The sequence below is a fragment of the Thrips palmi genome, unplaced genomic scaffold (genome assembly GCF_012932325.1).
Source record: "Thrips palmi isolate BJ-2018 unplaced genomic scaffold, TpBJ-2018v1 HiC_scaffold_2, whole genome shotgun sequence".
NCBI lineage: Eukaryota > Metazoa > Arthropoda > Insecta > Thysanoptera > Thripidae > Thrips > Thrips palmi.
Window position 1 is genome coordinate 7,883,357 of NW_023144629.1, and position 14,063 is coordinate 7,897,419.

Genomic DNA, 14,063 nt, shown 5'->3' on the forward strand with positions numbered 1-14,063 from the left:
AGGGGAGCTCTCAGCCGCAACATAGTAATAATAATAAAACATCAAAAGTATGTGATTTAATCAATATTGCAGCCATTCAAATCATCTTCCTTGAGTCTACATAGAACTGACACAGATCTGGGCAGTCTCCATAAAACATTGTCTTGTATTGGCAGCCACATGGCACAAGAATTGTTAATTTTAAAAATACACAGAAGATAAAGAAAAAGAAGAAGAATACCTATGTATCACAATTGATGTCCCATAATTGACCTCACTGTGTCACTGAAGAACTCAACAAATTTTATTAAACAAATCACAACTTTCTTTCCATGTCTGCAATTATTAACAAAAACTTAACGAGTAGGCATAGGCTCCAAGAAATCCATTTCGATTGCTCTTTCTAACTCTGTTAGAGCTTGTGGCGTGTCAGCAGCTCCGCTGACTGCATGTCCACCAGTAGCACTTAGGATAGAGAAGAAAGGATGAAGTTCTTGAAGACAGCGAACAGTCTGCGTCGCAGGTAGAAGTGCACTTCCAATAGGTAGTTCAACAGGACCCTCGTACTATAAATAAAAAGAAAAAACATAATTACAATTGCCATTAATTTTAGACGAAATACAATGAAAGGGAACCGTACCTTGGAGTCCATTAATCGTGCTATTCTTGTGACGTGGGGAATGAACTGCAAAGACCGACCCGGATCCTCTTCAGGTGGGGCTGAGGAAGCACCACCGACACATCCCATAACACTGGCATTGTTATTATTTAAGCCAGCAGGTTCTAAAGAACCGACAAATGCCCAGCGATACCTGAATGTAGGAAACACAGTATACAGTGACGATTGTTCAATACTTGTTGCAAAGTTCCTGCACGAGGGCACTTACATTTGGAATTGTGGTAACCGATGGGCTGGTAGTTGTAACGCTAAATGTAGTAAGTGTGCTGCGGCAAGTTGTAGCTGGAGCCAGTGAGGGTGACCGCGCGCATAGAGTCCATTGCTACGATCAGACACCCATGCCAAATCAAGAGCAGACACCAGGCGAATATAAGAACTGTGGAAATAATTAAATACATACAGCAAAAAATACATTGTGCAAACAGAAGGTTAGATTAATATTATAATAGTCAATTTTATAAGACACATGCTTAAAATGATAAACCACAGCCCATACCACCACCTGAGACAACACACCAATAGAATGCTACCCAATAGGTATATGGGACAAGCCTTACCTATTATTGCACTGCCTGCCTCCCGACAAAACACCAGATATGACACATGTAGAGGATGTGAACCAGCAGCAGGAACACACCAAACCGGTTTGTTAGCAATTAGCCAATAAAGGACAAAGTCACAAATTTGCAATACACATAATTAAATGAGTTCCAAAAAAATGCCACCACCAAATCCCAAACATGGAGCCCCAGCCAGTAAAGGAGTATATTTCACACTGAAAATTTAAGCACAGACTGCACAACTTAAGCCTATGTCCAAGCAAGAGGCAACCATGCAAAACTTAGAAATTGAAAAGTTGAAGACAGAGAATATTAAAAATTACTGCTTGAAATATTTTCTTCGTAATCTATACCATTTTTTCATTATTATTTTAAGTAGGAGGGGTCTGGTTGAAGTGCAGAAAGACACTAGATTATCTATCATTTCTGTGATTTAAGCAGGTGATAAGTAACTTTAGGAACAAAAGAGTAGTAAATGTAAACCAAATTAGCGCTAGAGTGAAGAACCAGATGTAGTGTCTAACGGTTGCTGCACAAAGATCATCATACAGAAGCACTCAGAACATTTTAACACATACCTGAATTCCTCAGACTCCGTGCTAAGCTCCTGTTCCATCTGGAGGAAAACCTGCACCATTTCACTAATAATGACTGGCCACAGAGATGTAACATGATGAGGTGACATTCGTAGCAGAAGAACGCGGAAGCAGAGGAACACATTAGCTTGAACTGCTGGCACAACTTGTGGAAGCCTTAGGCTTTCAGCTAATCTCTCTGTAAATTAGAAATTATGAACTTATAAATTCTGCATGTAACAAAAAGTCAATAATACAGTTACTGTACTTGTGAATCAAATAATGATTGGAAACAAACCTTGGATTTCAGGCATGTATTTTTGGTACTGATCCATATCACTGCATAAAATGACAAAAGCCAATCTTTTCAAGAGATGAGCTCGCTGTTCATATTCTTGCTCTCTGCTTGAAAAGAGACTGAGGGAGTTTCCCTGACCCAATGAAACACGACCTATACAAAACACAAACAATAAATGAAATGAATGATCATTTAAATTGATATTACAATTTTTAGAACAAATTACTTACTCATAAGATCACGGAATGTGGCAGTATCATGAGACATTAGATTGTCAATAATAGCACGCCAATGTGGTAATGTTCTTGATTCCATTTGAAAGAGTGCAGGCTCCAAAAGCAGATCCAGTACATCTCGCCTCCATGATTTACGGGTGTATTGGAAAGCTGTTAGGCTGGCAAGCAGCTCTGAACATGCATAGAAACTTGCTGCATTCCTCGGTCTGGAACACAAGATTTAGATCATGAATATCATGAGTATTGTGCCAAAAAGTGTGGACAAGTTTGTAAAACTATTTGAGGAACTTACGAGTGGTTACGTAGATAAGGTATGATATTGTACAGCAATGAGGTAAGAATGTTGACGACTTTTTCTTTCTCTTGACTTCCAAATGTGACATCTAAGAGAGAAGCCAGTTGTTCTGCTAAAACTGTCTGGGCTTGAATACTGTACTGACATAATGAAGCATTGCCTGCTGGAAAGAATGGTACAGACCATTTAACAGTTATTAATTTGACAGAACCATTAAGTCAGGAGTGTTACTTCTTCCACAACAAAACAAATACCTGTTCCAATAGTTTCCCTTTCCACTAATTGATCTTCTTTCACGGCCAAATTTCTTCTCAGCCATGTGGTCTGCTCTAATCGAGCTCCAGCAATAGATCCACAGGATTCCACAAGCTGAACACACACAAAATGCACATTTAAAATGAAGGAGTAGCTGATGTAAATTATATTTCTTTTATAATGACAATTTTTGTTTTCTCTAACGTTAAAACAAAAAAATAAAAAAGAGGAGTTAGATACCTTAGTTGTGATATCTTGGAGGTCTCTGACATCCCTCTTTTCAGATGGAGATGGACATCGCTGAACAAATTCGTTTAAAACAGCAAGAAGTAAAAATTGAGCAGGCGGAGGGAGGCCAGGCTGGAGCCCATCACGTAATAATAACAGAACAGAGCTCCAGGATTCCGCTAGAAGGGGAGAGGGACTCCCACCTTGCCGCAAGTAGCACAGCAAGAGCTCCAGAGCACTGACTTCCAAACAAACAGCCTGCAAAAAACAGAATTATTAGCATTTTGCACTTAGGAGACATGATGATGGAAGGAAAGACTTATGCAGACTTACATGATTAGTTCCATGTACTGAGGGAGGTGATTTGACCAACTGATGCAAAGTCTGGACCAATGTGTCAATGGGCATTGCTTTGATAGCACTGATCAAATCTACCAGCACTTGCTGTTCAGGGACCACCTCGGGCGCCACCTGGAAGAGCATTTGCATTTATTACTTCATTCACAAAACCAGCAAGAACTGATCAAAATTAGGAAAGCGAATAATCGGATACCGCACCGAAATTTGAGAACTGAGTTCTGACAAACTCTGGCGGCGATCCTGCCATACAACAGCAATGGCAGCTAAAAAGTTTGTTGCATGATGCAATGAAATTGGACTGAGGAATTCTAACAAGTAATGACGAACAATTCTTGCATTCCCTGCAACACTGCATGAAGCATAGTCCCTGCAACAGTCATTGATATGGTAAAATGCACCCTCATCTATGCATATCTGATATGTTTATTTTACCTAGCACCAAAAAAACTTACTTTTCTGAACAAGCTGTTACAGCTTTCCACAGAGTAGTGGTGCTAGATATAATCTGAGGTAAATTGTACAGCAAAGCTCTGCGTGCTGCAAGCTGAGGTTCCACATTCTCTTGAGCTGCATCCTAAAGTAAAAAATTATGGTTATAATAGATAAAACACTAACTTGCTGAAAAAATGAAACAGAACATGTAAACCTACTTGATGCAGTGGCGTGGTCATGAAGACATGCACAAGGTTATTAAAAATTTGGGCCGCCTGTGATGGGGGTCCCATTCCGTGGAAGCCACTGCCAGAGGAGAATAATGACCCGGCCGCACTTGCACTGAGCAGAGGCTGATTTAAAGCATACTGCTGATTTCGGTCCAATAAACAATAGTGACAGAGAATTGTAAGAGCTTCCAGTTGAGTAATCGTGTAGTCTGCTGGCAGTCTCAAATTACTTCTTTCTCTAAATTCAGAAAGAAAAAAAGAAAATAGCATTGATTTGTTTTAAGATTAAAGATATTGAAGTTATAAGCACTTGTTTTCCATACTTTAATCAGTGAGAAAAGCATTAATATTATTCACCTTGTTGATAGTGTGTTGGCATACAGTGGTGCGAGAGCACGCAAGTTGTCACAAAGCTGGCGTACAACAGACAGAACCACATGGGCTAATGACTGGCCCATGAATGGTAATGAACATGTTACTAGTGTGGTCCATTGTTGATGTAGCCATCTCAGTTGACCCTAAAAAAAATATTTGATTGCATAATTGATAAGTAATTTACATTAAAATGCTCTGTGTTCTAAAGACCATCAGCAAACCTGCATTCGAAGGGCACTTAAAATTGCAGCCACAAACATTGGTTGTTGAGGTATAGGTCGCCCAACCATGTACTTCAGTTCAGAGTTTTTCTGAGCAGCCGACACAGTAATATCCCCATTTGATTGAGAGGGGCTGTTTAATGATGCTGGAGCCGAGGCAGAAGGAGCATTGGCCTGAGTGTTCTGTTGGGAGCTGACTTCAATTTTTTGGTGTTGAATTTGATGCTCCAGTATAGTGAGAGACAACAATAGCCTAGAAAAAGAGGACAATGCACAATAAATAGTACATGTGTGAAGGCCTTTAAAAAAATACAAGGTAAAGAGCAATCAAAAGGAATTGAACAAACTTTAGAAGTTGGATTTGATATGCTTCTGCTAATGGTGACATGATGGGAACATCACTTTCAGTGCGTCCAGGGTCATTGAAATGAATGATTTCTTCCGTAAAGGTGAGATTGTGGCGAGGATGGCTTGTATTGGCAGAATCATGAACACTTGCAACAAGGCAATGAAGAACAACTTTTTGCACCTTGCACCGGGACAAAAGATCACCCACATAGTTTGCCAATCCTTTGCCACTATCACGAACAATACTGGTCAATTCGGAAAATATTAGAGTCAGAAGTTCAAGACTAGTAACTTGAACTTGCTGATTTCCCTCTATTTCTTGCTTTGTGAGTCTCATCTGCCCTAGACTGGGATAGTAACTCCGAATATAGTACAGACAAGTCAGGAGTAGCACTTCTAGATACATATGACTGCGGCCACTACCGCCAAGGTCTCCATGGAAATTATTCCCTGACGCAGATTTGCGATGCCTGTAACACAAAAGACAGCGCATAAACAAAACACAAGACTCATGCTTTCAGTTTTCAGCTTTCAGTTTTCCAGCGCTCCAACATTAAATTACCTTGAAAGGAGATTTAAGAGATCAGAAGAAGTTCTTGCAACACCAGTTGTTGCAGCACAAGACAAAAATGTTCTTGGATTAGCAGCCAGAGCATTACGCAAAGTTCGCAAGGAATACAGAGTCCTTGCAGAGTCATAAACACCACAGTAAAGTAGCATATGAGAATGAAGGGGATGAAGTGAGAGAGGGGACTGTGGATCGGCCGAAGACTTCCGTTTGTCAATAGCAGGATATTTCACCTGAAAAAAATTAAGGGAGTGCCAATACAATTCTTTACAAATCAGGAAACTTGATACAACAAACTGTACAAGTAAAAAAAAAACAAACAACAAAATACTCGTGTGATAGCACTGCAAGATGATTTAATTTACCTCTACAGGAAGCGTGTCCATTCCACTCTTGGTCAATATTGATGAAGTTGACGGAGCGGCAGAATCTGCTCTTGACCTTGGTCGAGACCCAGTTCTACTGAAATAATCTTCTGCAGAAACTGATTCCTCCAGTTCGTTTTCTACTGAATTCAAAACAGGAGTGTTGCCTCGAGTAGCAGGATTGGACCTAAAATATAACCCAAAATATTAATATGTGACAAATTGGAACATCTATCATAAACATGTCAAGTTAAAAACACTTACACTTTGTCTGAGAGGTCCTCATCTTCACCTTCTTCAAAACCGCTGCTTAAACTTTTCAGAATGGGGTTCTCAACAACAAGTCTACCATCCACTCGCACTATTACATTAGAGGAGGGGGCCAGGGAGTCGCCACTTGGATAGATAGAGGACCTACGACAATTAAACATGAGTTAGCCTCTTAAACATCAGATTCTGGGTTATAAAAAGGAAACAATCGGATCGACAGAACTAACCTTGAATTTGATCTCATTGAGCCCATGTTTCTTGATAGGTCTTCACTAAGGCTTACACTAGCAGTAGCAGGGGCACTGGAACTGTCACTGGAACTGCTGCTGAAACTGGTTGGAGTCTCGCAGTCATTGTTAGTCACAGTGTAGTTACCAGTTAGTGCTGACGGTATTGCCCATGACATCAAGCCAGAGGGACAATATTCAAAACTAGCAACATCCCTCTCATAAGTGCAGTGTCTTACTAGAGTTGCAACAGTGAAAATACGTCTTGCTCTTACAGAATCACTTTGCTGGGAATGTTTATGTTTATCTGCCAGGATTTAAATTGAAAGACTAATTAATGCAAAACAATGCAAACAAACACTTCTTATAGAAAAACAGAGGTCTACACACCTGATGACTGCACAGGAGACACATGATAAATGATATTGCCATCCTCAGAACTGATGGCATAGATCCTTGCCTCAGCCTTATCAGCTTCACTTGGTAAAATAGTGCTCCTGTGCTGGATTGAAACACGAAGCACTGAAACACGAGCCGTTGATGGAGCGAGGAGCGGCAGAAGAAGTGGATCCAGGAGTCGAGGTACATCGCCTCGCAAAAGTGTGTGGAGAAGCCATCCTTGAGCAACCAACTTCAGAGGGCTACTGTCGGGAAGGGCGAGGTTGTCCAGCATCCTCAACAGGGACCTACCAAACAAACAGCACTGTCATACACATTCTTAACAAGTAAATAGGAAATCAAATTTAACATGGATTGATCTTTACTTCAGAAATAGCCTTCTCCCTTTGGTGGTGATTTCTCTCGAGGCATGCCAGAAGGTCGCAAAAGACTGGAAGCCTCTCAACTGAGCCTCCGCATCATCCTGGCTGATAAACTCTCCAATTGTTGCTTCAACTGTGTCCTCCATTGTGACAGTGTCATGGAGCTGCTGTAGAAGAGCTACAGAACGAGCCTCTAAAGGACCACCGACACTCAAGTGATGCCACAGCCAATGTGCAATGACCTAAAGAAAAAAAGGCACAAATTATTCTTCAAAAAACATAGCCCTTAGGCACACTTGACTGCAGCATGAAGCTCATGCACCCACCCACCTGCATGACACATGTGCAGTTCTCTAGAGTCTGCACTTCATCTTGCGCAAGTAACGGTGTCAACACAACTGTGGTAACTTGAGAATTTTCAGAAATAGAAACTTGCGAGTTAATACTTTTAGAAGCCACTGCAATGAGGTCTAATAAAGTGGAAACTGCTGCCAGCTGCATTGAGGGTGATTGTCCAAGCCAGCAGCAACAAACCGAGAGCAATTTCAACCATGGTGGTAACTCATGGGTACTTGATGGGACTGAAGGCTTTGATGGTGCACAGAAAGATGGAAATGTTGACAAGTCAACAAGAAGAGTGCATGCAGCACAAAACACTTGTTCCCAATCACTTGACTGGGCTTCAAGTTGAGCTGCTTTGTCAAGCACTCCAGACTCCTTCCACGAGTTGAATTTGAAGGGTATAAGTTCGGTTTTCATGAGACATTCATTGGAATGATAATCTGGTTCTGTACTTGAGAGACATGCTTTGAGTAGCTTTTCCAGCCCTGATGTGTCATCCTTCTCAACTTCAGAGTACGATTCTGTCATAAGACATTGGAAAAGCCCATTGAAGTCATGTGAACGCCATTCTATCATTCTGCTGCTTGTAATTAGCACAACAAACAGTTCTTGGTATTGTTTCCGACATTCGTCTAAAATAAGATTAGGTGTGAACATCTGGCATTCAGACTTAGCGTCAGGGGCACACTCAGCCTGCCTTTTGGAGTCGCTTAGTTGATTACTAATGGGTTGATCAGAGTCAAGCCTTGCACCAACACTTGCGCTTCGGTTGGAAACTTCCATCTTCTGGTTCACATCCACCTCTAGGTGATGGTCGCTTTGAGACAGGTCTTTTAGTCTCTCCACATTCCCCTCTAGAGCAAGAGTTTGACTACTGTCACTATTTCGTCTCTGACCAAATGAGACAGTCTTTGATCGAGGCCGTGTAGTATCAGTAAATCCATTACTTTTGGACATGGATGGCTGCGGCTGAACTCGAGACAAGACTTTTGAACAGAGCTGAAGACACATAACCAATTGACGAGGTGTGAAGATGATATCAGGGGAACAAAGCTGGTTCACAATTTGAAGAAAAAGGTTGGGCACATGCTCTAAAGTAGTATCTATGTAAGACTCCAAAGGAACTGCATCAAGCAGACAGCTCACAAGCTGGCAGACCTAAATAATAAATACAAAAAGGATTAGAAAAATTAAGACCTAGAGAAGTCAGAACATTATGCAAACAATCATGGAGGATAATCACAACAACAACAACAACAATATTGGGGTAAATACAAACCTCAATTAGGCATGGTTGACCAGAGCCAACAGGTCTAACAGAATCAACAAGGTCATCATCTTGCCCATCCAAACCTGCTACCATAGCATCGTGGTGCAAACGACAGGCTTTTTCTACCAACGAGCCAGCATATTGCCATATGTAGGCTGGTTCTAAAGAACTAAAAAGCAAGTTGACAGATTTAAAAAGCTCCTGGTTTCCTGCAGGATGGGATCTGAAGCCAACAAAGCTGTGTTAATATTTTTGTAATGAAATAAAGTAAAATTAAAAAAAAAAAAACACAAATAAACATACGTGGTACGGTGGAGCTCCTTTGATTTTGAATGAGTTTTTGTTTCCAATGATGCCAAGTACAAAGTTCTAGAATAGAAAAAAGACAGATTTGTGAAAAGAAACAATGGACAGAATGATGCAATTGCAACAAAGAGTATAAATTTTACCTGAACACTTCATACAAAATATGATCTAAAATTATTGGCCCAATCTCGGGCTTGTCAAGTAGAGATACAAGTATTCGGAATGGTTTCAGATCATGGGGTGTGTCCGCAAGAACTTGATTCAAAGATGTTCGGATGGCCTAAAAAAAAAAAAACCATTAAGGCACATTATAAAAACAAAATTGTCTAGAGTCGTCTTTTTTTTTTTTTTTTTTTCAATAAAATCAGTGTGGTAGTAAGCATTTTAAATACCTGCACTAGCATTTCTTGAGAAAACACTTGGAAATATGACACAGCTGGTGATTTGACAAGAGGATGATCCGGACTCAAAAGAGATAAATTTACTTCGGAACCGAGCAGCCAAGCAAACAGTCGTCTATAAAAGAGATGGTTTTAAGGTAGGGAACAAAACAATGAGCAGAAAGTGATCGGACTGAGCACCCACCTGTTCAGAGACATGTCTCGCCGAAGGATAGTATTCAAAGATGCTGTAACAAGCCTTATCATGTCGGACCTTACCAACTGACTATTGTGAAGGGGAAAACCAACAAGAAGTAAATCTAGAGCACTACGCTGAACCAGGACGCTGCTGTCCAGAACAGCGGTACAGAGTCCATTCACCATGACATCAATATCAGTACCCATTATATGGAGCTGATCTTCCATAGTTATTTTTCTATTGAAGTGGGCAAGTATGAAACAAGTAGCAGGTAGTCTTATGATGGAATTACATGACAGACAGTCCCAAAGGCATGTGTAGAAACGACCAGCACCAACTCCATCACAAACTTTCTCCAAGAGGCTGTTAGTCCTGTCAAAGTGATCAGAGCCTTCCTCCAAGCCTGGTAAAACTCCGCTTAGGAAACCACTCAAGGCAGGACACAACCTTTCACCAAGTGGCACAAAATGAGTTTCATACACAGTTAGCAATGATGGTCTTACGTTCATTGCTGCATGCCCCAAGAGAGGGAAAAGGCCTGAAAAATGCAAAGAATGAGCACCAATTCATCATAATATGCATCCTATGATTTGAACATCAAACAAGAAACCTACCAGCACTGTATATAAAGAGTTCATGACTAAGTCTGCTGGTGCCCATACATTTGAATATTATGTCATATGTTTCCAATGCTTTCAAATGGACTCCAGATGGAAGTGCCGGATGCATACATTGAGCTAATCGTTTACTTATTTTGATTCGGCGTGGAATGACTTGAAACTTCATATGACTTGAAAGCACCTGTAATGGTTAAAACAATTAGGTCAGATGGTCATGGTTCAATTTCACTTAATTTAATGTTTTTACTTTAAAATTAACAGAACAGTGGTACCTTATTAAGCTTTCCTAAGGCTGATATGAGATCTGCCCATTCACTCGTATATTCAAAATTTTTGAGGGCTTTATCCACAGCAGAAACATACCTGATGGAAATCAAAAAGACACAAATGTAGGAGTAAATTAGAAAAATATAAAATAATGTTAGGCAGTAAGAAATTAGACGAGCTACTTACACCCTGTATTTTGAATCTTTCATAAGTTCGTACTCCTCCATTGTTACGGTTTGGGGTTTAATTGCGGAGCTCCTGCAAGCAGGACAATAAATAATATATAATGTTGAGCTGCTGGCATATAGTGATAGGCTATCAGAGGGAATTCCCTATCTAATTTGACACGGATAATCATTTTGGGATAAGTCACAGTGTAAATAAATGACAAGATGAATGACATGACTGGGCAGGCCAGAATGGGAGTGATCGTGAGTCATGACACCATCTGATAAACGTCAAGCGAGAGGTTATTGACAGTGACAGTACGAAGACCGTTTCGGAACCCCGCAAAGTGTGCAACCACAAAATTGTCCTGTCCACCAATTCCAGAGGGAACTTTGGGTTTAAGACAACGCAGCGTAATAAAAGGTTAACATCTTGCCACGCAACGCCAGCCAACTTACATCATTTAATAATCAGGGGGGACGCAGGACATGACGAGAGAGCATGCCAATCGCATGCAACGTTCACACACAGGCCACTGATAAAGGGTTTCTGTGTGTTTTCACTCAGATGTTTCAGGTGAACACATCGCCATTGTGGAATTGGTAAATACACAGACGGCTACTCTCATCCCGACGGATCTGACACTCGGCATAACTAGTGTGTTGGAGGGGGGCCCCGAAGTGACCCGAAGATCCGAACGTCTCTCGCGAACCCCTGCGAGACCCGAACCAGATTCCCCCACTCCTCCCCTCCTCAAGTTCCCGGTTGAAAACGCGAACATAACCTATGTTTCCTTTGAAAACCTTGGTGTTGAGACTTTACTTGTCACCCTTGTTGTGTTTGCAATTAAATAGTTATGATTGACTGCAGTGATTTGCGGCTGGCTCGAAGCATTGTGTTTCCAACAGGACACCACTAGTTGCTGTCAAATGTGTCGCGCCATAAGTATTGGGTCATTTCATTTTCTCTTGGACATAATGCAAAGTAAATAGTGCGTACAGGGACAGATTACTTCATCTATGAGCCCACTATTGATTCATATTTCATGATGGAGCCAAACAACTGGAGTAGTTGGGTATGTCAATTTGACAATAAGCTAAGACTTATACCTATTTTCTTTTACCTGCTAACATTTGTATTTCCCACCTTATTCTAGTATAATGACCTAGCCAAAAGTGATTTGAAGGATGATGAAAAAAGGGAACTTGTCAAATCACTCACTCTACTCTTTGGCAAGGTGCATCAAATGTCCAGAGGAGAGCTTGTCACAAACTTGAATCAGAACAATTTGCACACCGGTGGAAACAGAGATGTCCTTGTGAAACGTCTCAAAAACTATTATCGGATCCAAAAATTGTCCTCTGTCAACGTTTTGCCTGCTGTAAAATATGCTCCATACTATTTGGTGCTAGACTTTGAGGCAACATGCAACACCGTTAATGCCCCAGATTATCCGTGAGTACTTCAAGGATCGGTTTCAATAATGTGTCATATCATGAGAAAGGGCACCCTTTCTCATGGTCATATTGTGAGTGATTAAAAATTGAATGTTTGAATGGTATGTCTCATTTCAGCCATGAGATCATCGAATTTCCTGCAATTCTTGTCAGTTCAAGAAGCAAAGCTATTGTTGACACATTTCAGTCCTATGTGAGGCCAGAAATCAATCCAACATTATCTGATTTTTGTGTCGAGCTTACTGGCATAACTCAGGTATTAATTGGATATTCACATTTTAGGACTATTGAAATTTATCTTTTCTGGTTTTGGTTTAATTTCACACTAAGCTCGTTTCTTTGTTTAATTTAAATAGGCGACAGTTGATGCAGCTGACACATTTCCTGTAGTGCTGAAGAAATTTGAGGAGTGGATGGCTCAACATGGTTTGCGTTCCCAACATAAATGCATCATAGTGACAGATGGCCCTTGGGATATGGCTCAGTTTTTCCATGGTCAATGCAAGGTATTTATTTTGCTGGCTTTAATAAATTATTTTTCTGTTTCTCTGATTAAGTGACTTTTAAGACCTGTTCATTTGTTTGGTAAGGTTGCTGGAGTTGAGTATCCTTCATGGGCCAAGAGATGGCTTAATATCCGGAAAGCTTTTCGCAACTACTACAAAAAGAAAATGGTAGCTCACATTTTTTTAAACTTATGGATTTAAAGAGCTGCATCTAGTCGAATTAATATTCCTTCCCTTTCCAGCATTACAATTTGAAAGGCATGCTAGAAACTCTTGGTATGGAATTTGAGGGGCGGCCTCACTGTGGTTTAGATGATGCCCGTAACATTGCGCGCATTCTTCTTGTTCTGATTGAGGAACATACACCTCTTCATATCAACGAACGCCTGCATCTCAGAGACTACAGAACAAGAGAAAAGGCTTTGCTTGCATCTGCTGCAAATATTGTTGAACAGCGCACCAATGGAGTTGGAGAACTGGTGAATATTTCCTTCTTCATAACGTTCAAGATTGTGATTTGATTATCATCTGAGTTTTGTGGTTTGATACACATTCTTTTTTTAGACGGAAAGGCTCAAGAAAGCTTCCCTGGATTGCACCGATCAGAAAGAAAATGCTGATGTGGCTGAGGAGGCCCCAAAGTATGGAGGTGTCTCTGGCAAGCAGTTATCAGGTGCCAAAGAGGGAAATTCTAATGAAAGTTCTTCGGAGTCAGATCGTAATGAGGATGAAGATTCAATTCTTTGGACCAATAATAAATTTTCAGCTTTGAGGAGAGCAGAAATGAACTTTTAGACATTGGATATTGAGACGTGGTGTTTAGTCTCAAACAAAAACTTCAGCATTTCTTGTGTATCCAAATTGCAACTCTCAAACTGAAAAGATTTGATGTGATATATGATCATGGGTAGATGGGACATTATCAGAACTCAGTTCTCATTAGAACTCTGTTCTTATGTTCTCTGTTGATTTTAATAAACAACACTGTATGATTATTTGATAAACTGATAAAATTAATTTTTTTACATTTGTGATAAATGTGATAAATTATGTACAAGGTTGGAGGCAAGAGAGCGTGTTGTACATTGTGTGAAACTTAAGAAAAGGATCCGCAATCATTATATAAGATAATAATGCTGAGAACACATGATGGGAATGATATATTGAAGGGCATGGAAGGGTCTTGTACTATAATTACTATTTTTTATGCCTTGTTAACCACAATGCTGTTTTCTTGTTTATGTTCTGTAGGTTTTTCATGCAGAGTAAAATGGTTTATATGGATA

General features: G+C 40.3%; 2 protein-coding genes across 4 annotated transcripts; one reads left to right on the forward strand and one right to left on the reverse strand.

Annotated features, from left to right (window-relative positions):
* Positions 1–335: 335 nt before the first annotated feature.
* LOC117647580 (protein dopey-1 homolog) lies at positions 336–11,446 on the reverse strand. 3 transcript variants are annotated; one of them, XM_034389406.1, is made up of 33 exons: positions 11,273–11,446; positions 10,833–10,904; positions 10,652–10,742; positions 10,374–10,560; positions 9,766–10,297; positions 9,573–9,696; positions 9,324–9,460; positions 9,178–9,243; positions 8,884–9,097; positions 7,593–8,762; positions 7,266–7,504; positions 6,892–7,187; positions 6,502–6,808; positions 6,269–6,418; positions 6,005–6,191; positions 5,634–5,872; positions 5,071–5,541; positions 4,724–4,976; positions 4,485–4,645; positions 4,116–4,365; positions 3,918–4,039; positions 3,664–3,832; positions 3,439–3,576; positions 3,118–3,363; positions 2,877–2,991; positions 2,620–2,782; positions 2,322–2,533; positions 2,092–2,244; positions 1,797–1,992; positions 1,216–1,230; positions 867–1,034; positions 620–791; positions 336–545 (listed from the first exon to the last, which is right to left on the reverse strand). In XM_034389406.1, exons 1-33 carry the CDS (start codon positions 11,275–11,277, stop codon positions 336–338), a joined length of 7,230 nt encoding a protein of 2,409 aa, XP_034245297.1. In that variant the 5' UTR covers positions 11,278–11,446. The 3 variants fall into 3 exon arrangements, with proteins under 3 accessions (XP_034245297.1, XP_034245296.1, XP_034245298.1); XM_034389405.1 differs by having other exon boundaries at positions 2,620–2,785; XM_034389407.1 differs by lacking the exon at positions 1,216–1,230 and having other exon boundaries at positions 2,620–2,785.
* A 129-nt stretch (positions 11,447–11,575) lies between these two features.
* Positions 11,576–14,063, forward strand: LOC117647582 (3'-5' exoribonuclease 1-like). The gene is made up of 7 exons (XM_034389408.1): positions 11,576–11,889; positions 11,971–12,269; positions 12,389–12,527; positions 12,628–12,777; positions 12,862–12,945; positions 13,020–13,256; positions 13,342–14,063. Exons 1-7 carry the CDS (start codon positions 11,860–11,862, stop codon positions 13,570–13,572), a joined length of 1,170 nt encoding a protein of 389 aa, XP_034245299.1. The 5' UTR covers positions 11,576–11,859; the 3' UTR covers positions 13,573–14,063.